This window comes from Amphiprion ocellaris, chromosome 17 (assembly GCF_022539595.1).
Source record: "Amphiprion ocellaris isolate individual 3 ecotype Okinawa chromosome 17, ASM2253959v1, whole genome shotgun sequence".
In the NCBI taxonomy this organism is placed as follows: Eukaryota; Metazoa; Chordata; class Actinopteri; family Pomacentridae; genus Amphiprion; species Amphiprion ocellaris.
Window position 1 is genome coordinate 26662645 of NC_072782.1, and position 21751 is coordinate 26684395.

At 41.3% G+C, this 21751-nt stretch overlaps 1 protein-coding gene across 2 annotated transcripts in view; it reads right to left on the reverse strand.

Moving 5' to 3' along the window:
- Positions 1-13221, reverse strand: part of lrrtm4l1 (leucine rich repeat transmembrane neuronal 4 like 1) — a 65167-nt gene extending 51946 nt beyond the window's left edge. The window contains exon 1 of one of the 2 annotated variants that reach the window (XR_002747046.3): positions 12635-13221. Coding sequence is in view for 1 of the 2 variants with exons in the window: in XM_035955421.2 (XP_035811314.1) it covers positions 12635-12638 (4 nt within the window). In the remaining variant the exon portion in view is untranslated. The remainder of the gene's footprint in view (positions 1-12634) is intronic. The other variant, XM_035955421.2, reaches the window with a different exon arrangement.
- Positions 13222-21751: the final 8530 nt, after the last annotated feature.

Consider the following 21751-nt stretch of genomic DNA (forward strand, 5'->3'; position numbering starts at 1 on the left):
GCAGTCAATAAGCTAGCTCATCCTCTAGATGTTCTCTGAGGAAATATCTCCACTCTGTCAGATGTTTTACCTTCTGTTCTCAAAATAAAGCCAGACATTGGACAATATTTTGGTGAACAAACGAACGAACGAGTTTTCCGAGTGATTTTCTGCTCTGCAGCAGAGAGAATCAGTAGCTTTAGTGAGGAGAGTTGGTCTGCTGTATTGCTGCAGAGCAGAGTGACTCTGACACTGTGTGAGAGAAGTAAACAGGCGCCTTTTTCCACTAAGTTTGTGATAGATGAGAATGAAACCTGTAACCATGAGGAATGCACTCAATAAAGATGGTGACAGCTGGAGCCTCACAATGCGCAGAGGGCAGAAAGACTAACAGCACATGACAAAAACGCTCAAAAGTTTCTCAGTCACTAAAACCAGAATGTCTTTTGTGTTTGTTACACCCTAGCTCAGCCAGAGTTAACAGAGGCAACACAAAGCCATTTGTTTTTGGTTTGGTAAAGTTCTTTATTGCCTAGTAATTTAATAAATAAAGTAAGGAGGCAGCTGAATGTTTGCGAGAATTTGTGCGATGCTCCCGATTAAAGCTAAAACGAAGGCAGCAGCACCCCTATGCCTGGTGTGTTTCACAAAAAACAACTGATCGTCTTTGTGCGACTGTGCAGAATGGAAGCCTGGCCCCATTCCCAGACAGTTGAAGGATCGCCTCGGTACAACAACTAGGGTCAAGATACTAGTACCGGCTAACAACCAGCAGAAAAACAAGAGACACGGTGGCGAGTTGCCCACAATAACTCAGAGCCACCCTGAGTGGTGTCAGTTGTGAGTTTGAACAGGGCGATGACAGCAATACAGGTTGGCTGATTGTGGAGCTGGATCGTCCAATCAGGGTCAAGCATTGCCAGGAAGCAGAGTGAGCAAGTAAAAAGGGACAATTATGGACGGGGGACTGCACAACAGAATCAAAATATAAGGAAAACAATGAGAAGTGCTCGGAAATGGTAACAGCCAAAACTTTAATATCAACTTTCACCAGGAAACAAAGACTAAAGTGCCAAAATGAAAACTGAATTCATTTGGATTAGGTTTTATTATTAGAAGTTCTGCAACAACTCCAACCTGATTGTGAGGCTTCCTGTTGGTAAAACCTTATGTATTGCACTTCAGTGGACTAGTGCTCTCAGTGATAATGTATAGTTGTAAGTTGAAGCAAACTGGAGCAGATTTGCAGTTTCTTTTTTCTTTCTATGCAGCAATAAATGCTTCAATTTGCATCTAAAAAGATGCAATTTGCAGACAATAAATATCAATTAAAGAACCACTTCTGTCTCCCAGCATCCCCGGAGCCCAACTGCTCCCCTGACTAGGAGTAGTTTGCTGAAAGTTGGAATTTACACACTAAATTTCTTTGGATTAATACAGTTTTTGTAACACTTAAACCAGGATTGTGCTGCAGTTCCTGTTGGTAAAACTCTGTGCATTTATTTCAGTGGTCTGGTGTTCTTAGTGAAGATCTATAGTTGTAACTTAAAGCAAACTAGGGCAGATTTGCAGTTTCTTTTTTCTGTCATAAATTCTGCAACACAATTTGCATCTAAAAAAAATGCAATTGCAGACAATAAATATCAATTAAAGAACAAGTTGAGTGTTCAGGCATCCCTGGAGCTCAACTACTCCACTGACTAGCAGTAGTTTGGTCAGAGTTGGACTCAAATCTACATGCTATGTTTATTTGGAGAAACTTCTTTTAATACAGTTTTTGCCACACCTAAACTAGGATTGTGAGGCTGATTTAAGCTGCAGGTCCTGTTGGTAAAACCCTATGTATTGCACTTCAGTGGCCTGGTGCTCTTAGTGAAGACGTATAGTTGTAACTTGAAGCAAACTAGGGCAGATTTGCAGTTTCTTTTTTCTTCCCATGCAGCGATAAATGCTTCAATGCAATTTGCATCTACCAAAAAAAAGATGCTATTGCAAACAATAAATATCAATTAAAGAACTACTTCTGTGTTCCGGTATCCCCGGAGCTCAGCTACTCCCCTGACTAAGAGTAGTTTGCTGAAAGTTGGACTCAAATTTACACACTAAATGTCAACTACAATGGGCTTTTCGAATGCAACAGCAAAAGTATAATACCCTAAGATATATCTTTCCCCCAATTACCTCACCTATAAGGTCAGGTTCCCATGGAAACCACTGCAAAATCCCATAAAAGTGAAACAGCTTCCCCCTCCTGCCCCCTCAGGACAGAGCGGGTTCTGGCAGACCCAGCAGAGTCAGCTGTCGTCTTCCCTGGCGGCGCGACAAGTTGATATTTCATTTGAATGCACGGTGCTCTGAGCACTGATGCAAAGGCTATTACCCAGAGTGCCCAAGTGGCTTGGCCAACAGTGCTAAGGCCGATCGCCGGGGCACTTCAAAGAAATGAAAAGTGTGCAAGAAAACAAAATATATCTACTATTTGTTATTAAATGGTCTACTGTAGCACAGGTTATACACATTAAATTGAAAAGGGTGTGCCATGGCAGCTTTTAAAGGTTATTGACTAGCGGAAAAGTAAGATCAACTTTTTAGATTAGGAGATTTATCGCATCCATGCTTCTTTCTTTCCCTTATACGTTATGTGCTACATGTTTGACTGAGTGGATGCCTTTTCTCCAGCTTCCTTCTCTGTATCAGCTCTCTTAAAAAATGCATGCAAGTTTAAAATTAACAAGTGTTACCCAACTTGAAACCTCCGTCTTGTTTCAAACCACCACCCGCCTCCTCCTTCCCTTCCACAGCTCTCCTGCTTCCCTGACACCGAGAGCCAAGGGTTTTAAAAGTGTGTGATGTGCGATTGAGCTTAGGCAAGCAAAAAATTCCAGGGCACTACAGCATGTGTGATATATTACATTATTGAGTGTGTTCACTCAGATTTAAGGCACATAAAATTAAAAATACTTTCAGGGCACAGAAGTACGTGACATATTACCAGTCGTGGGGGCCCATCATGCAACTGTGATTAATTGGACACATTGGCATTACAATATTGAAATGAAGTACCTTTTACACACTTTAAACCCATTATTTTACGCCCATTAATTTGAAAATTGGAGTCCGCCGTAATTCCAACTCGCAGCAAAAGCAAGAAGCAGTAAAAAACAGCTGATTTATGATAAAAGCTTATTTTACTACTACTAGAGCTGCACATACATGCAGGGATGGGAGGAGGAGGCAGCCGGTCCTAAATACACACCGCACTGTACATCAGCAGCAAGATATATGGAAAAAGTGCAGCTTAGCTGGTTAATATCACCGCCGTAATGGCAAAATACAGCTTAAATGGAGCAGCATCCATTAAAAATTGAAATGAAATGAGCAGTCAATTTTATTAACACAATTATTCTGTCTGGATTTGTGGAGGACGGAGTAACCAGGGGTCTGGCGAGTCCACGTCCTGCTCGAGCAGAACAGTGAACGAGGGTAATGAAGACAGACAGAGCTGCGACTGCTGGGACCCTGATTGGAAAAAGACAGAAGCATGCGAGAGTTTGGACTAATTGAGAAAAATTATGTGCAACTCCTGCAACCAGCACACAGAAAAATGAGCCTTTCCTGCACTTTAATGCTATGAACTTAGTGTTAGTGCAGCTACCACTCCTAAACTCCTAAGTTTAGCCTTTCTGTGTAAAGTTTTCTTGATCTTTCAGATGCTGTCTTGACTCCTACAGTCCCCCTTAATTGCAAAATCTTTAATAACATTCCAGACAATGGAAATTGCAAGCCAGAAGCACTTAGATATCTTCTTGTAACCTTTTCTTGCTTCGCAGGCATCAATTACATTCATTTGCAGGTCAGTTGCTCATAGTGGCCCCTGGTTGTTGTGAATTATCACAATTTCAAAGCAGTCAGGGAATGAATCAAGCTCAGGAACTGTCTGCTGGCAATTATTGACAATTCTTAACCTGCTTTACAACTCCTAATGGGACTTAACATGATGTATGATGTGTTAATGTTTTCTAAAAAAAGGAAAAAATTGCCTTGTGTGTACTCTGGAAGTCCTGCATTTATTTCTTTTCGCTATCAAAAACCAAAATATGTGATTTTGCTTTCTTGGGAGACTAAATTTTTGCACACATCTGTAAAGTATCACTGCTTAAAAGATCTAAAACTGTGACTAGGAGTATCGATTTGCTAATTCTAAGCGTAACCAGTCCAGATCAATGAGATTTGTCGACATATGCTGTATAGAATTCTTACTTATTCACAAGAGAAACTGCCTGTAACAAACGTCGCGTTCTCACTGCAAAAGCAGTGCAGCACCGCTGGCCGCCGTGTCTATTGATCGGAGCATCTATCATTCTCATTTACGCCACGGCCACTGAGGACTGTTGATTCTGAGCAGCCAGCAGGTGTAGATTTACTTTCAGTTGGAGGACAGTATAACCAGACGCCCACAGATGATGCGGGCAAGTGTTGAAATGTCGCTAAAGACTTAACCAATGAGGCTTAGCTGAAGGGCTCTCAGCTAATTGTTATGATTAATAGTTTCTCAGGGACAACCAGGCAAGGTTTACTTCGAACAAGTTTGTGTTACATTCAAACCTGCGTTATTAGCAACCACTTGGTGCGCCACAAATAGTTTAACATAGTTGCATCGATCGGAGCAGGATGTGCTTCTGATCAGTTTGCTGTATTGATAAAAGAAGGTCTTCCACCAACCTTCAGAGTTTGGGGTGTTTCTATAGAAATCTGTAGCAAAGAGTGTTAAGGCGGCTTGCTTGATTTTTGTCATGAGTTTGTGCATGTTAGCATCCAAATACAACCCTTTTTTGTCTTAATCTTTATGAACATATCATTTTTAAACACATGGGTAACTCATAGAAGGTGATAAAGAAAAATCTGAAACTAAAGATAAGATTGTCAATATCTGACATAGTCTAATGTCGATATTCATATACATTTAGATGATTGGATCTAGAATCTCATCCACAAGTCCCACCATTTGAAGATTTATCAATGACAGACCAACAGGCAATAGACAAATAGACCTATATGCTTACCTATCCACCCATTCAGCATTTCCTATCAACTATCATCGATGAAAAAGATTGATGGATAAATAATATCCATATGTATCCATCAATGTAAGTATTAGTCTTTCCATCTGTGATAGATGGATGAGGATGAATAGACTGATAGATGTGTGGATATCTACTATAGTTAGACCTAAAAACAGGATCTTCATATAGTGTATGCAGAATTACGTTGAAATAATTGCTTTTAAATTGACTTTTCTAATCATCTCTCCTCACTTCTGCAAAATTCTGTGGAATCTTAGCCAACAAGGATGAACAGTAGGTCCTAGAAACAAGCTTTAATGTGTAGCAGAGCTGTGCATGCTGCTTGTATAGAAGCAGGATTATTCTAACTCTTATTTTTGGAATTATTCCGCTAAAACCTGCATTAGGTTGTGCCCTGCTCTCCTCAACCAGCTAACACTAGGAAGACAAAAAACGAGGACTTTTGCTTTGTGAGGTGCAGTGAAACTAGCAGCCTGTGGGTCCAAGGGACCGCCGGAGGGGATCGCAGGAAGTAAATGCATCCGAAACCCGCCGAAAAATAAAGAAATTAGGAGCAACTTCCAGTAGAGTGTGACAGGGAACAACAAAGTACCACAGAAGGCCAACAACTGTGAATGTGTGTGACATACAAATTGCGGCGGGGAGGAAGAGGAAGGTAACCTCTGAAAAAAAATCACTACAACATTATCTCAGCTGGAGTGAAGATTGCTGCTAGCATTAGCAGGCCGGTGCCCCATTTTGTATTGTTGTAGTCCGAGTACGTGCAGTACTTTAAAGCGATCAGGAAACTTTGCAAAGCATTAATGCTTTGCATCTTCAAGTCCAGCTGTGTGAAACATAAGGAGTTGCCTAGAAATGGGGGAAGTGGGAAGACTGACGCCCAACACTCACGTTTAACAATATATATTGATGAAAAATCGCTTTAAAATTACATTACATGAGTAGATGAGCAAAGGTCAGATTGAAATTGAATGCAACTGGCATTTAGTTGGCAGTGGCGCAGGGAGGATTTAGCGTCCAAGTCATCCATCTACAGAGGCGTCATTGATTAAAAGCATTATCCTTTAGTACAGTAACTTTAAATTTTCTCGGTGAAAAATGCTTCTGATTCCAGCTTCTGTCTACAACCTTTGATATTTTAATAATTTATTAATATGCTGTTGTTTGTTTTAATCCGTCAGTCAGTTGTTCCACTACAAAGTCTTCAAGAACTTGAGGTAACATGTTTTGTTTTCTCCAAACAGCTGCTAAAGCATTTGAGGATTAATTGAGGATGCTCAATTAATAAAGATGTGAAATAAAGTAAAGCACGTGGAACTGCGTGAGATCATTCTGCAGAGTTTTACTCTCCTCTACTGGACTAATTACTAAATCACCTCCACAACTTGGACTGTTACTCATTTACACATTTCACCAAAGCTTCCTGGCGAAGACAGAGCTCAAAGGCAATCTGCCGTCTCGTAAAAGTCGCAACCTTGCGCGGCCTATTTGTGAAAACCCCCAGATTCTGCTTTTCAAGGGTGTGAAACATAATTTGCAAAGAGGGGAGACCTTTGAAAAGGCTAATTGGTTATTTTGAATGTCAACATTTTTCCAAGAGCAGGTTTTGTGTGGCCATGAAAGCCGCCCGCTGTGGAGAAAGGCAGCCTTAATGAGAAGTGTTGGATGGGAGTCCACTTGGAAATGTGACTTTTTAGATGAGTTCCAGCCAGCCCAATATGGTCGGGTGCCTACAGTTTCTCCTCTCAGCTGGAGCTTGCCGGCCCTGATATTGGAGCCTCATGAATATCCATAAACATACATCTGTTTATGCATCACTTTTCTTTTTTCTTTTCAGAGCAGACAATCACAAAAGTAACATATGCACTGTCTGACAAACTGGAAATAATAGCTGGAAATGTGCGAGATGTCAGGGCACTGCTTCATAGCCCCATTAATTATCTGTTAGCTGCAATGTTTTGATCTGACATGATGTGCCTTTGCCAAGATCCATGCTGAGAAACTGCAAGAATACATAATTAAAGTTATGAAACAGCGCGCAGATCTTTTCTTCTACACCGATATCTGCTGTTTTATCCGGCTAATGTACTCTTTATCTCTCCTAGACGTTGGCAGGAGCTTTATAGCTATAGGCAAACAGAATGCTTTTACGCCCTAAAAAAATGATTAAAGCGCGATGTAATGTCATGTCATTTAAGGAGTCTGAGGTCTGCCTTTAAGTTGTATTATTTTATTTTAAAGAATCAGCTTTTAAAGGACAATCTTCGCTGCCTCGAGCTGCATCGATCTGCATGAGCCAGACGGTTTGCTTCAGCAACACTTACACCCAATAAATCAGCCGCATCACAAAGTCTTCAACCTTTTACACCCACAGCGCTTAACATCCCAACTGTCGAAAAGAGACAGCTGAAACTCTTCATAATACCGCACATGTGAGAAGACGTTTATACTGGTTTGGTTCTGTGGGCTCACACACACACACACACACACACACACACGCACAAGTTATTGGTTTAAGAATCTGTGCAGGGAGGCAGAGAGCTACGATAATCAATACAAGCGCTGATGTCAGAAGATCAGCACAAACTGAAGCGCTTTAAGCTGGCCGCTGTGAAGCCAGCCCGCTGTGAATGCTCAGGACTTGACATCATGCGTGAAAGTGTGTGTGCTTTCCCGGTAATCAGTAAAGGTCAGAGGCGTCGTCCGTTATTTCTGTCCGGAACCATGAAAAAACCATTTCTTTTCTAATCAGAACGCACCGCTGCCTGTGATTAGCCAGTCCCGATGTGCACCAGAGTCCCTTTAACTATCTCTGTCGCTTCAACTGTCTCATTTCACCTTGAGAAATCTATTAGTTGTTTGAACTCTTGATTCCGATCATTATTTCAGAACTTACTGCGAAATAAGATGTGCGGGGAAAGTATTACAGTAGGCAGGATATAAGACATTTATTCTCACATTCCTTGCAAACTTTTTTCTCTTGCAGAAACAACAGGGAGAGTTCTGGCACAAATGCTTTAAAATAAAAGCACAGACTCCACAAATGGAAGTGAATAAAAAAAGAAAAACATTAGGCACAATGCCTGCATAAATTTTGATCCAAATATCCCTTCAGATTTGAACCTTCTTCTCACATTGTGTGTTGTTAATGAGTTTTTTTTTAGTTCCTTCTCCTAAAATAAGTTTGCCCCCCTCCCCCCCCCCCCAAAAAAATCTGAATGATCACATCCATGAAGTGTTTCGTGAGTTTCATCCACATTCGCGTCTGTTTTTAGTCTACAATATTACCGTGGTTTGAAGCTTACAGAATAACTGAGGTTTTAGTTGAAAGCTCTTAATGCTCTCATCTTCAAAACCCCCTCATTTCATCACATCACCCCCATCCTACAGCAACTCCACTGGCTCCCTGTCAAATCCAGAACAGAATTCAAAATCCTCCTGTATACATTTGAGGCCATACATTCTGATCTCCTTCACATCACCTCCTCCACCCGCTCTCTCAGATCCTCTTCCTCCATCCACCTCACAGTACCCTCCACCCTCCTCAGCACCATGGGGAGCAGGGCTTTCAGCTGCTCTGCTCCCAAACTCTGGAACTCACTCCCACCAGACATTAGAAATATCGACTGTCTGCCTGTCCTGAAATCCAGACTCAAAACTCATCTGTTCAAGACGATTTACTCTCTCTGCCTCTTTCTTTATGTATGTTTTTTATCTCTATGTATGTTTTATTTAATCTTTTTGTATGTTTTTTATCTGTGTTGTTGTATTTGTTTTTCCTGTAAAGTGACCTTGGGTGTCAAGAAAGGTGCTTACAAATAAAGTGTATTATTATTATTATTGTTAAGTTCAAACAGACTCCTGCACGCTGTCTAACTCACAAAAGTTAATTTATCGTTGCAACATTTTGGTGCTCAACCTTTGTTAGACAAATATGTTGTTAGCAGCTGAGTGCAAAAAGTTGAATATTGCTGTAGTCATTACAAGCAGTTTATCAAAATATGGTAATCTGGCAGAAAGAAACACAACCTCGATGACTAAGGTATCGAATAGTTTAGTATTAGCTCATTTTCTCATGGCACTGAGGAAAAACCAAATCCTGTTGTATACATTTTTATAACAGTTATATTTCTTTTTGAATGTTTTTGCTGTTGGAATTTAGCATGTTGAGCATCAAACTTGAAGGTAATAATAGCAGAAGACAAAATTTTGTTCCTTTTCTCGCCACCAGTATTTACAGTTGTGAGAAAATACTTCAAATTTGAGGATTTTAAGATTTCAGGGACTTTTGACAAACCAACTGTTTTGGTTTTTCGACCAAGTGACCTCTTGTGGCCACTTGAATGCAGGCATTAGTGGTGATTGGGGTTACAATCGGGTAACTGCTGTTGGTTTCTTTCGTCCATGACCCAGATGAATCCCTGAATCTCAACCAGATCATTTTAGTTGCAGATTAGTGACAGATCGGAAAACACTCTATCATCAGCATTTTCTAGGAGGCTTTAATAAATGATCATTTCTGTTGTCCAGGCTGGTGAGCTTGCAAATAAGGCACATAAAAGGCCAAAAAAATGATCAAAAAGCCAGCATAATCAAATGTATGAAACCATGACAACCACATGCAGGCTTGTAGTGCACCTCAGGGACACACACACACAAAAAAACAAAACAAAACACCACACAATCATGTGCCTTTTCTTTTTCCTTTGTGCAAACTCAGCTCCGGGTGTTTACTGCCAGACTCTGTTGGCAGTTTTGTGTCTCTGCCCATATTTCGTCGCACGAGTTCAACATGCAGGACGGACACATTGTTCAGTGGAAGTCTTTTCACAGCCCAAGTCATTTCAGAATTTGGAAAGAACAGCAAGCAAAAAGAACTCGGAATAGGTGCTGCTGCTGCTGCTGCACGACAAAAACACTTTATATCGATGACCCGGAGGAGCCAATCAGACGCTGTGTGATGTCAGAGTGGATAGTAGTGGAGTGAATATTACTAAAATACAGCAAAAAAAAAAGAAATGGCTGATGGGGGACTCTGAGTCAGGCTCAGAGTGAGAAGACATTCCTCACGCTGACAGAATAATCCTTTTATTCTGTCAGCGTGAGGAATGTTGGTGCTGACGGCCTTAAAAGCAGGTGCAGCCATTTAGATTGTTAAAGGTTAGTTTCTTGTCTTTTGCGTGGATGTGGAAAAATCAAATCGCTGTGAACCCACCAGTAGCAGCAACACGTTTTAATCTGCAGGATACAGAAACCTCCACTTAAAGGTATTTGCTGCATTTGATCTAATTAAAACCTGGCAGCACTACTGCGATAATGAATTTATGAAGCCACAAAATCCCCACCACATAACGGTGCTGGAGGAAAAAGTTAGTAGTTTTGTGCCAGCGGCGACCTATAAACAACACTGGATCTCCTAATTATCTGCACTATTATAAGCTCCAAGACCTGGAAAGGGGAAAAAAAAAAAAAAGTGTCCACAGGTGGCTTTTTTTGGTTTTATGAAAAGAGACATTCAGCTCAGATTTTGCAAAAAAGTGTTCCGTGGACTAATTAGTGTCTCTGTCTGCTCTGAGAAACTGATGGATTATTGAGTAAATGGAACGTTATTTGAGCCTAATTGCCCCTGTTGCTCTCATGTAAGCACTTCAACTCCAGCTGACAAGCTGTTTGGACCATCGCAGTGACTCCTCTGCCACCTTTTCTCTGCAAATTACTTTCAATCAAGCGAAAAAACTGCACCTCTGCTGTGTTGTTTGTCGTTGTGGGAAGCTGTGATGAATATCGCATCGTAAATAGACGATTCAGATTCATCATGGTCGGGTTGATAGCCAGGATTTTAAAAGAACTACACCACTACATTGCTTGGTGCAAGATTTGAATGCAAATTAGGAGTCAACCAACACAAAAATGCAGCCATTTTTAACATCATTACACCATTAATAAAGCAAAAACACCACAGAACTCCCCTCTTCCAGCGCCACTAATGAGTTTTCCTCTATTTTCTATCAATGCTAATTAAATATTGTGATGTTGTGACTAGCCACTTGGGTGAAAAATGCGTTTATGGGCATTATTAACACTTAAACAGAGCTAATAATCAGTTATTCAGCAATATTTCTCCAGATCTAATCAGCTGATAGTTTCCTGCATGGATGATTAATCAAGCTAACGGCTATTTTCACTGTGGAGACAACTTCTGTTTTATTTAATCAGCCTGCACGAGAAGAAAACAAGGTGATTTGGGTGAGGATGGGGAAGGATGAGGCGAGAGCTTCAATCAGAAGTGTGGATATCCTAAAAAAAAAAACAACAAAAAAAAAACATCCACTCATTTTTGGGTTATAGTAATTGTGATGACATAATTAAAACTGTAATAGTTTGTGCTCATTAGCCGCACTAAGCTGCTCATTACTTGGGAAAATGCCACAATCCTGCACAGATGTGTGGGCTGCATGCATCCCTCCAGCCTGTGGCAGCTTTCCACTGGATTTAGGAACGAAAAAATAATAATAATAAAAAAAAAAACAAAACAAAAAAATCCCAGAAGGCTTCAATCCAAGAAGTAAGAAATGAAGACAGACAAGATGAATCATGAGGTGCAGATTAGAAACAAACGCTTTTTTTCCTCTCTTCTCTGCACCACCACATACTGGTGTGTGCGCGCGCATGCGTGTGCGTGCCTAGGTATGAATAATAGTCCTTCAGCGAGATATTCAACAAACAAAAGTTGCACTGAAAAGACAGAAGGACGTGAAACATGCTGCGGATTTTTTTTTTTTTGTCTTCTTTCCCAATCAGACCGCTTGCATCGTTTCCATCGAGTGACACCCACGTTGCATTTTCAGCAGCACAAACAGATGCAAAGGAAGAGGAATGACTGGAGCTGCGGAGCGCAAAAAAACAAAAAAAACCCCAAAAAACCCCTGAAACAGCGAGGTGAAGTGTGGGTTTGTGAGGCTGAGCGGTTGGATTTGGCTCTGGAGCACCTACAGTCAGTAAAATGGAGGAGGTGATAGGCAGTGTGGGATGAGACTGGAGGTGCCCAGAGCTGTCAGGAGAAGGGGTGGAGGGGGCCACGGGATGGAGTCAAAACATGTCACAGCTCTGGAGGGTGATAAAGGAGACACATGAGGAGGAGGAGGAGGCCGGTGAGGGGGAAAATGAGACACATCTCACCACATTTCGACCATTTCAGCTCAGGATCAAATTCCCAAAAACTTGCCATTTCAGCCTGAAAATCAAGGACAGACACTCATTCTGCCACATCCACTGAGTCCGATTTTGAGTCTCCATCACTTCCACAGCATAAAGGTAAGCGCATTGCTGTCCTCTCCTTGATATTCACAAGCAAAAAAATAAATAAATAAATAAATAAAAATACCGGCTTTAGTAAATTCACGAAAAGAGACAGAAATAACCCATATTCTAAGAGCAAATACGCCAAAAGTACTATTTCATTGTGGAGACCGCTGCGCAAAGAGCATCCGCAAAAGATTTCTTTTCTTTTGTTGAAAGAAATTCTCTCCACACACTCGCAGATGGCGGCAGTCAGACCTCCACTTACTTACCCATGTTGTCTCATCGGTCCGTTCCCTCCGTCCTCCGTAGCGCAATCCGCCGCACAGATCACGACTTCCCCTCCGTGTCGCCTGATTTTTCCTCACCCACTACCTGGGAGAGCCGTGGAGATGTTCGCGCCTCTCACGCCACGGGTGACTCACCTGCCTTCATTCTTTAATAGAAAAAAACAAGCAAAAAAAAATGTCTCTGGATTATAAAAAGCTCTTAAAGTTTGCCCCCATGCTCCTTGACGCAGCGCAACTTTTCCAAATGTGGCACAAATAACCGCACCATCAAGCCCCTCCAAGTTGGAACGCCTGGATCTACAGGGTTCTGTCAGCCCTTAGAGAACCATAGCGTCGGGAACAGGTGCCCCTGGACGCACACGGGCGAAAAGAAAACAACAGTCAAAAGTTAAAGAGAAGAAAACGGGGAATCGGTGGAAGGCAGGGAGGCAGGTTTCCTCTGCGCAAAACATCCAGCGGAGCGCAATACGCAGGGATCACAGGCGGTGAGCGCACTGTCGGGGGATCCTGTGCGGTGCAACTGGCGAGGAGCAGGTCTGCGTGTGCGCGCCCGGCTGCGCGGCGAGGAGGGAACGTGTGCGTGCAGGCGCGGGCATGTGGGAGAAAGAGAAAGAGGAGAGAGAGGGAGAGAAGAGCCGATGCAGTGTTAACAGCTGCAGGCAGGTTTGGTCAAATGTGAGATTTATTGTTTGTTTTTTTTGTTTGTTTTTCTTGTCGATGCCCTTCAATCTGCATCAGCAGCAACATAAACAAACCCGTGCAGCAGGATCTGTCTCCTGCTTTTCTCCCCCACCACCGCTTCCTGTGGAAGTCTATTATGCAGGTGTTGTGGAGGATATGCTGAGGGCTACACGTGGTCATCATTATAGCATGAGTGGGTAGCAGCCTGCCTGCTTCCACCTGCTGTTTCATAATTATTGCAGATGAGGAGGCTCAATGCCACAGAGTGAAGATGTTCCTTGAAAAGTTTTTTTTAACCCTGAGATGCAGTGATTGGACCCTACATTCTGCCACAAGTGGGTCAAAAATGACCCCCATAAGAATCAATGTTTTCATGCCATTTTTTTTTTGTCATTTTGATTAAAAATAATCATTTATGTTATTGTTTGTATTATATTTTTGTCAACACAAGAATGATTTCATGTCTGAAGCATGCTTATTTTTCACTTTATAACAGATTGTGAACGTTTTGATAATTAAAGAAAGAAGAAGAACGACAATAGAAGAATGTCAACATCCATTTTGTTGACATTTTTTCACTCTTTTCCTCCAGCGATTGCTGCTATCCGTCCCTCCAAGTTTGTGCACGTCATCACCTCTTGTATCATTTTATCAGTGATAAAGAGCTTGGGGTAGTAACACAAATATTACAATTTCTTTAGAAATATTAAAGGTAACTGAAAAATTTAAATAGAATGATATCAAAAACATGTTTTTTGAGGAATAGGTGGAAAATGAAATGATGGAAACTTTTCATTACAAAGATATTGTAAGGAAACCACCTCACCGGGTCATTTTTGACCTACTTATGCATCTAAGGGCGAAAATAAATAAATTTAAATCATCCTGATTAGGGGGAATGTCAGCATACAGGCTAAGAGGCAAATTATTGTTTCGAACATTTTACTACTTTTTTGCATGATTAGAAATAACTAATTACATTTTTGCTCCAATGATATTTCTCACCAATTTGAATTTTGTCATAAGTCCATAACAATCCCAAATGTTTGATCCAGTCCCACCTTCTTTGCTCACTTTATATCAACTTCCAGGATGGCGTTTGCTGCATTACACAAGATCCAGACATGAGATGTAAAAGAGGACGATAGATTATAAAATCTACATAAAATGTGCCCTGTTATGAGAAAGCATCTCCCACCTGAGGTGACTTTAAGTTTCGTCTCCTCACACTATTTTGTGAAAGTTTTGTAACAGCGTGACATTGAAAGTGTGACGTTCAAAGCAAGCGACTTAAAAACTCTTCAGTCTTCAGTTGGACTTCGATTAAGAACAAAATTCAAACTTCTGGGACTCTCCTGGAAGCATTTCAACACCTTGTGCTTTGAAATTATTTTACTTTTTTTTTTGGCTCACGTATTCTTCATTGTGATTTATTTCATAAACTGTTCTGCTACACGCCGGACAGGCTGCTCACCAGAGGGCCGACTGTTTAAAATTCATCTCCTTTAGAGTCTCATATGTTGTCTTCTTCTTTATTATTGTAATTATTTGATTTGAATCCCTTCAGCTCCCAGGTTTCTGAAGCATTATGCAACACGCACAAAGAACAGATCCGTACAAACTGTGCAGCGTGTTTTCCAACCTAACTGGCTGTTTGTTCCTGCTGAGGGCAAAACAGCTGCACTATCCCACTTTGTGTGGTCAAACTGACAGCACCACAGCAACCTTTTACGGGTCACATTTCCTTTTGGTTCTGGACCAGGTCAGTTTTTTGGGGAGCTAACAACAGTGCCTCTATTTTTCTGGATGGATTTCACCTAACAAGCTGACCGTGGTGTCCTGGAATTTCCCCCCACAGGTACAACCTTTCAGCTCACTTGAGGACCAGGAGTGAAAAGAGAAATACAATTCACTTAACAAGCGCAGGAAGCAGCCTGCTTGGATGGCTCGACGTCACCTGGAGTCACAGTCACGAGGAGGCGGGGCGGCAGATCAGCGGCGCTTCGGAGGAGGGCTGGAGTGCAACAAAGTGTGGTGTCAGCAGAGACGTCAGCTGAATAGAGGCAAGAAGAGGAGGTAGACCACCATGACAGAGGGGAACAGCGATAGCACGGGGGGGAAGGATGCCTCATGAGTTGGCAGACGAGGGGGGGAGACTTTCATTAGTTAATGCTGCACATGGGAGACTGTTGGAAGCAGTGATTAATATTGCATTGTCTCACTTGTTTTTTTAGGAGGACTGTCCTCTCAGGAAAACAAACACTGGTATTTCATCAAAGTAAAGGGAAAACCTAAAACCTTGAACCTAAAAGTGAGGTAATCTGGTTTCTCTCAGCATGATTTGGTTCCACTTAGAGGGAAGGTTCACTGCAAATCAGCACAAACTTCTAAGTTATCGCCTTTATCATGTGATAGTTGTTGGATATATGAAGAGGCAGTCGTTTGGTATCAAGTTCACCATATCAAAAGTCTGTTTCTGCTGCTTCCAAATGGTCAAAAAAGTTTTTTTTTCAGGTTTAGGGTCAGAGCATCTTGACAAATGTCAGTATTTTATCAAATTAAAGGAAAAAAATGAATCTAGGACCTCTATAGTGAGGAGATTTGATTTCTTTGCTGTAGGTGGCACCCTGTTGACATTGTTTGGGTCCATTTAGGAGAATTTTTGCTGCAAATCAGTATGAAGTTCTTCACCTTTATTATATGACAAAGCATTTCTATCCTTATGGGAATCCATGTTTTGGTGAAAAGGATGTAAATCGTGTGCTGTGGACTTCATAGCCACCGGATCTCAATTGAAATGGGAGATTTTGAATTGATGTGTTAGACAGGATCCTCCACCATCATCATCAGAACGCCAAATGACACAAAAGCTTTTGGACAAATGGTGTTAAACCCTCCAGTAGAGCTCTAGAGACTTGGAGAATCAATGCCAAGGTGTATTGAAGCTGTTCTAGTGTGTCTTCTGAATGGATAAAACACTCTACAGGATGTACTGTTTGCCACCTCACAGCAGGCAGTTGCAGTAAACGACTAACTTGTGAACAAAATAACTTTATATAGAACCATCAGGAGGCCAGAAAAATGGCTGTAAATGATTGAATATGCTGTTTTGAAAGTGAAAAGAGGCAGCTGTTTGGTACCAAGTTCACAGCATCAAAAGTCAATTTGTTTGTGCTGCCCCTGGTGGTCAAAAACAATTGTTGCATGTTTAAGGTCGGGACATTTTCACTACCGTGGCGATAAGAGCAAATTGGATAAAGATTATGATACAGTTTTGGATGTGGTTAAAAGTAACTAGCACTGGCATGTATTAAACAGGACACAGTAGCCCTGTGTCAGGTGTTTTTGTGAGCCAACCATCCCTCCCATCTCTTTATGCACTTCTACAACAATGCTGGTCTATTTTCTCTATTGCTCCTCATAGAAGAGAGTCATAACTCCTATGGCCACTGGGGGCCTTCATCGCTTAACTGTAAACATACAGCATGTTGGTGTTCAGAATTTTGATAAAATATCTTATTTTTCTTGGAAAGAGCGTCTTGATAGAAACGCTGAATGAAAAACAGCTCAATGCAGCTACCATAGACATGAATAGATCATGCTTCCTTTTCACATCATGTGGACAGCCAGTTGTGTGTGCATCGTTTTCTTGGATTTGGAAGCTGTATGATGCTCTGGACAATGTTCTGTCAAGAAATCATTCATGTGGATCTTACCTCGACATGTGTACTGCCTACGTAAACACTTGTTGCAGACTACAGCAACAATAATCCCTGATGGCAGTGGCCTCTTTGCTGCAATGCAAACATCATTCAGGAGTTGTTTGAGGAGCATGATTTACAGTTCAAAGTGCTGACTCGGCCTCCAGATTCCTCAGATCTCAATGTGATTGAACGCATCTGAAGTGTGAATGCTTCAGCTCGCAAGTCCATGATTTTGTGCCTGACACCTCAAGACACGTTCAGAGGTCTTCTGGACTCTATCGCACGCTTGGTTAGAACTGTTTTGGCAAAGGAGATTTATAGCATATTTGACAGGTGGTTTAATGTTGTGCCAGGTTAGTGTATAGCATAGGATGGGCTCTTCTACTCCTAAAAGTATTTTCTCTGAGGAAATGTTTCTACAAAACACCTCATGTTCCCTTAAAGGTTAAGAAAAAGTTCATTGGACATAAACAGAATGGCAAGAAGCGGGGTTTTTCTATCGCACTGTGTTTATGTTTTTTCTTCTTTTTTCTTTGAGGATTAAAGTGGACATCAGATTTCTCCAGATTTTTTGGTGCTCCGTGGTTTTTGATGTGATTAGGATAAGGATCTGTGCGTGATTCTGCTGTTGAATCAGGTGTAAGTTCAAGTCAGTGGTGAAAACTTTTTGTCATATCTAGGACAACAGACTCTTGTACTGTGAATAGCAAATGTTAAATGTCTCAACTAGGCAGCCATCTTTCTTTATCACATCACCCAAGCTGTTGTGAGCCATTACTGTCTAAAAATTATCATGAGAGAGTCCTCACTCTGAACAAGAGAGGCCTGAGGGACATTTTCATTTTTAATGCACAATCCTTACTTTAAACCTGTTTTCATTTGTTGAATTTTAAATCGAGTCCGGATGTAAGGTTGGGACATTTTAAATCTGTGGATGTTCTCAGTCATCCAGGTCATGGTAAGTCTCAAGCAAGCATAAGTTATGGCAACTGGACTAACCTCGTGTGAGTCGAAAACGTTTCACCTCTCATCCAAGAGGCTTCTTCAGTTCTGAAAGCCTGGTGGGGAGTACCAGATATTTATCCACCAGGAGGGTGGTGGCAAAAACAAGTGGACAAAGACCCGAAACCAACAGACTCGTTAGGTGTTAATGTGAGTCGTTAGCCTTTGATGGGCGGTCGTTACCCCTCCCAGCCCTCTAGGAGGGTGGTTGGGGGTCACCTGACTGCAAGTGGGACAGATGGCTGCACCTCCTTGGGAGGGCTCTAAGAACGGCGTTGTAAGTGGGAGACAAGTGGTGTCTGAGGCCCCCTCCTTCTGTTCAAAGATGGCCGTTCTAGTTTGACATGAGGCCCCCTCCTCTGTTCAAAGATGGCCGTTCTAGTTTGACATGGTTTCGGGTCTTTCGGGTTTCGGGTCTTTGTCCACTTGTTTTTGCCACCACCCTCCTGGTGGATAAATATCTGGTACTCCCCACCAGGCTTTCAGAACTGAAGAAGCCTCTTGGATGAGAGGTGAAACGTTTTCGACTCACACGAGGTTGGGACATTTTCACTACCGTGGCGATAAGAGCAAATTGGATAAAGATTATGATACAGTTTTGGATGTGGTTAAAAGTAACTAGCACTGGCATGTATTAAACAGGACACAGTAGCCCTGTGTCAGGTGTTTTTGTGAGCCAACCATCCCTCCCATCTCTTTATGCACTTCTACAACAATGCTGGTCTATTTTCTCTATTGCTCCTCATAGAAGAGAGTCATAACTCCTATGGCCACTGGGGGCCTTCATCGCTTAACTGTAAACATACAGCATGTTGGTGTTCAGAATTTTGATAAAATATCTTATTTTTCTTGGAAAGAGCGTCTTGATAGAAACGCTGAATGAAAAACAGCTCAATGCAGCTACCATAGACATGAATAGATCATGCTTCCTTTTCACATCATGTGGACAGCCAGTTGTGTGTGCATCGTTTTCTTGGATTTGGAGGCTGTATGATGCTCTGGACAATGTTCTGTCAAGAAATCATTCATGTGGATCTTACCTCGACATGTGTACTGCCTACGTAAACACTTGTTGCAGACTACAGCAACAATAATCCCTGATGGCAGTGGCCTCTTTGCCGCACTGCAAACATCATTCAGGAGTTGTTTGAGGAGCATGATTTACAGTTCAAAGTGCTGACTCGGCCTCCAGATTCCTCAGATCTCAATGTGATTGAACGCATCTGAAGTGTGAATGCTTCAGCTCGCAAGTCCATGATTTTGTGCCTGACACCTCAAGACACGTTCAGAGGTCTTCTGGACTCTATCACACGATTGGTCAGAACTGTTTTGGCAAAGGAGATTTATAGCATATTTGACAGGTGGTTTAATGTTGTGCCAGGTTAGTGTATAGCATAGGATGGGCTCTTCTACTCCTAAAAGTATTTTCTCTGAGGAAATGTTTCTACAAAACACCTCATGTTCCCTTAAAGGTTAAGAAAAAGTTCATTGGACATAAACAGAATGGCAAGAAGCAGGGTTTTTCTATTGCACTGTGTTTATGTTTTTTCTTCTTTTTTCTTTGAGGATTAAAGTGGACATCAGATTTCTCCAGATTTTTTGGTGCTCCGTGGTTTTTGATGTGATTAGGATAAGGATCTGTGCGTGATTCTGCTGTTGAATCAGGTGTAAGTTCAAGTCAGTGGTGAAAACTTTTTGTCATATCTAGGACAACAAACTCTTGTACTGTGAATAGCAAATGTTAAATGTCTCAACTAGGCAGCCATCTTTCTTTATCACATCACCCAAGCTGTTGTGAGCCATTACTGTCTAAAAATTATCACGAGAGAGTCCTCACTCTGAACAAGAGAGACCTGAGGGACATTTTCATTTTTAATACACAATCCATACTTTAAACCTGTTTTCATTTGTTGAATTTTAAATCGAGTCCGGATGTAAACTGTATTTTTAGGCCATGACAGTTGTGTAATTTTTCAAATATTGCACAAAAAACACAGATTAGGTGAAATAACATCAGTGGATTTTTAGCTCAGCTGCAGCAGAGGATGACAAAACAATATTTTCAGCTCTCTGAAACATCAGACGTGCTTTCAGTCCCTCGCAATCAAAAATCAAAAACTGTTTTCTCGACTTTCCACCAACATTCAACAGAGAGCGATGCTTTGTTCAAGAGGCAGAGATAAAAGCATCAGGAGCTCACAATACTGTGCAGCCACCAGACACGGCATGATCGCTGACATGCCCCCGTGTTCATCAGCCAGTCGACTCCCTGGGCGCATTTATGTTTGCACTCTCCCATTCTTTTGATTGAGTGCTGCTAGTTCATAACAGTTTCCTGCAGAAAATGTAGGAAATCAATAACTGAAGAAGAGGTGAAAAGGGAAGGCTGCGGAGAAAAGGCTGCACTAAAGGAGCAAATCGGAAGATGTCATTTGTTGGAATCAGTTAAGTGTAAATGTTCGGTTAAAATCTGAAAACTTCAAGTGGCAGGCCGTCATTTTGCATTGTAGGTATATATAGCTAGTTAGCATATTAGCATGTGGCAGATTACCTGTCCATCTCACTCACTTTGCCCCTTTACCCCACATTTTACCTGTGCATGAGCTTGAATGTGCATCAGACATGCTGGAATAGAGTTACAGTATGAAAAAAGGTTTACATACGCTTGTAAAGAATCTGTATTTTATGGCAGTCTTGAGTTTCCAATGACTGTTAATTTTCTGCGGTGGAATCACTGAATCCCGTGCATCTTTGTCACAAAAAATAAACAATCATGCAGTTTGATTCTTTCGTAGGTTTATTATTGGTCTTACTGAAATAAGGTAAAATCTGCTGGGTGAAAAGTATGCATACAGCAACTTGAATTATCAGTTTTGGTGATGTGGAAAGCTGTGTTAATCTAATTTCCTTAGCAGCATGGCCTCTTCTCACGAGTGATTACGATTGACTACAGCTGGTGACTCCTCCGAGGCAATTTAATTAGGGCCAATTTGATACAAAAAACAAAGTTTCAGAGCCAACAGTGCATCCCTTAAGGGTCAACCAATATGTTTGCATGTGAATACTGATACTGGTTATTGGTAAATTAGGAGGCTGATGGATTTATGGGACAGAAAATGACCATTTTGCGTTAAAATTTAAACAAGCCAAAGTCCGATACCACACTTCCTTGAAATTCCTTTTATTTATGTGTTAAAATAGAACTTTTCAGCATTTATTTTTCAGTATCGATAGACTGTTAGATTAGATAGCAATGGGCCCAAGACGACAGAGTGGTGACTACAGATAGCGGCAAAAATGAGTTTATTTTATCAGAAATCAGCCAAATACCGAATCTTATAATCGGCTGATAAGCGGTCAGCATCAAATGTATCAACATTTTTTTAACTTAATTTTTTATAGAACACACCACACAAATGACAGACAACCTGCAGGAGATGCATTATGCAACACTATTTACCAGGAAATGCTTTCTTATGACAATAGTACCTCAGAAACACAATCCTTGTACCACCTCGGCCTTGAAATCATGGTGACTAGCAGCATACTTTGTGGCTCATACATAAAGAAGGATACCAATAACAAGTGCAATACAGGAGGAAAAAAATACATGTATCAAAGTGAATCTAACTATAGAAAAAGAGGTGACTAAAGTTCTTTATTATCGGTGATCATCTTTCAATAAACCCGTCTGCATTCAATCATAATCTTG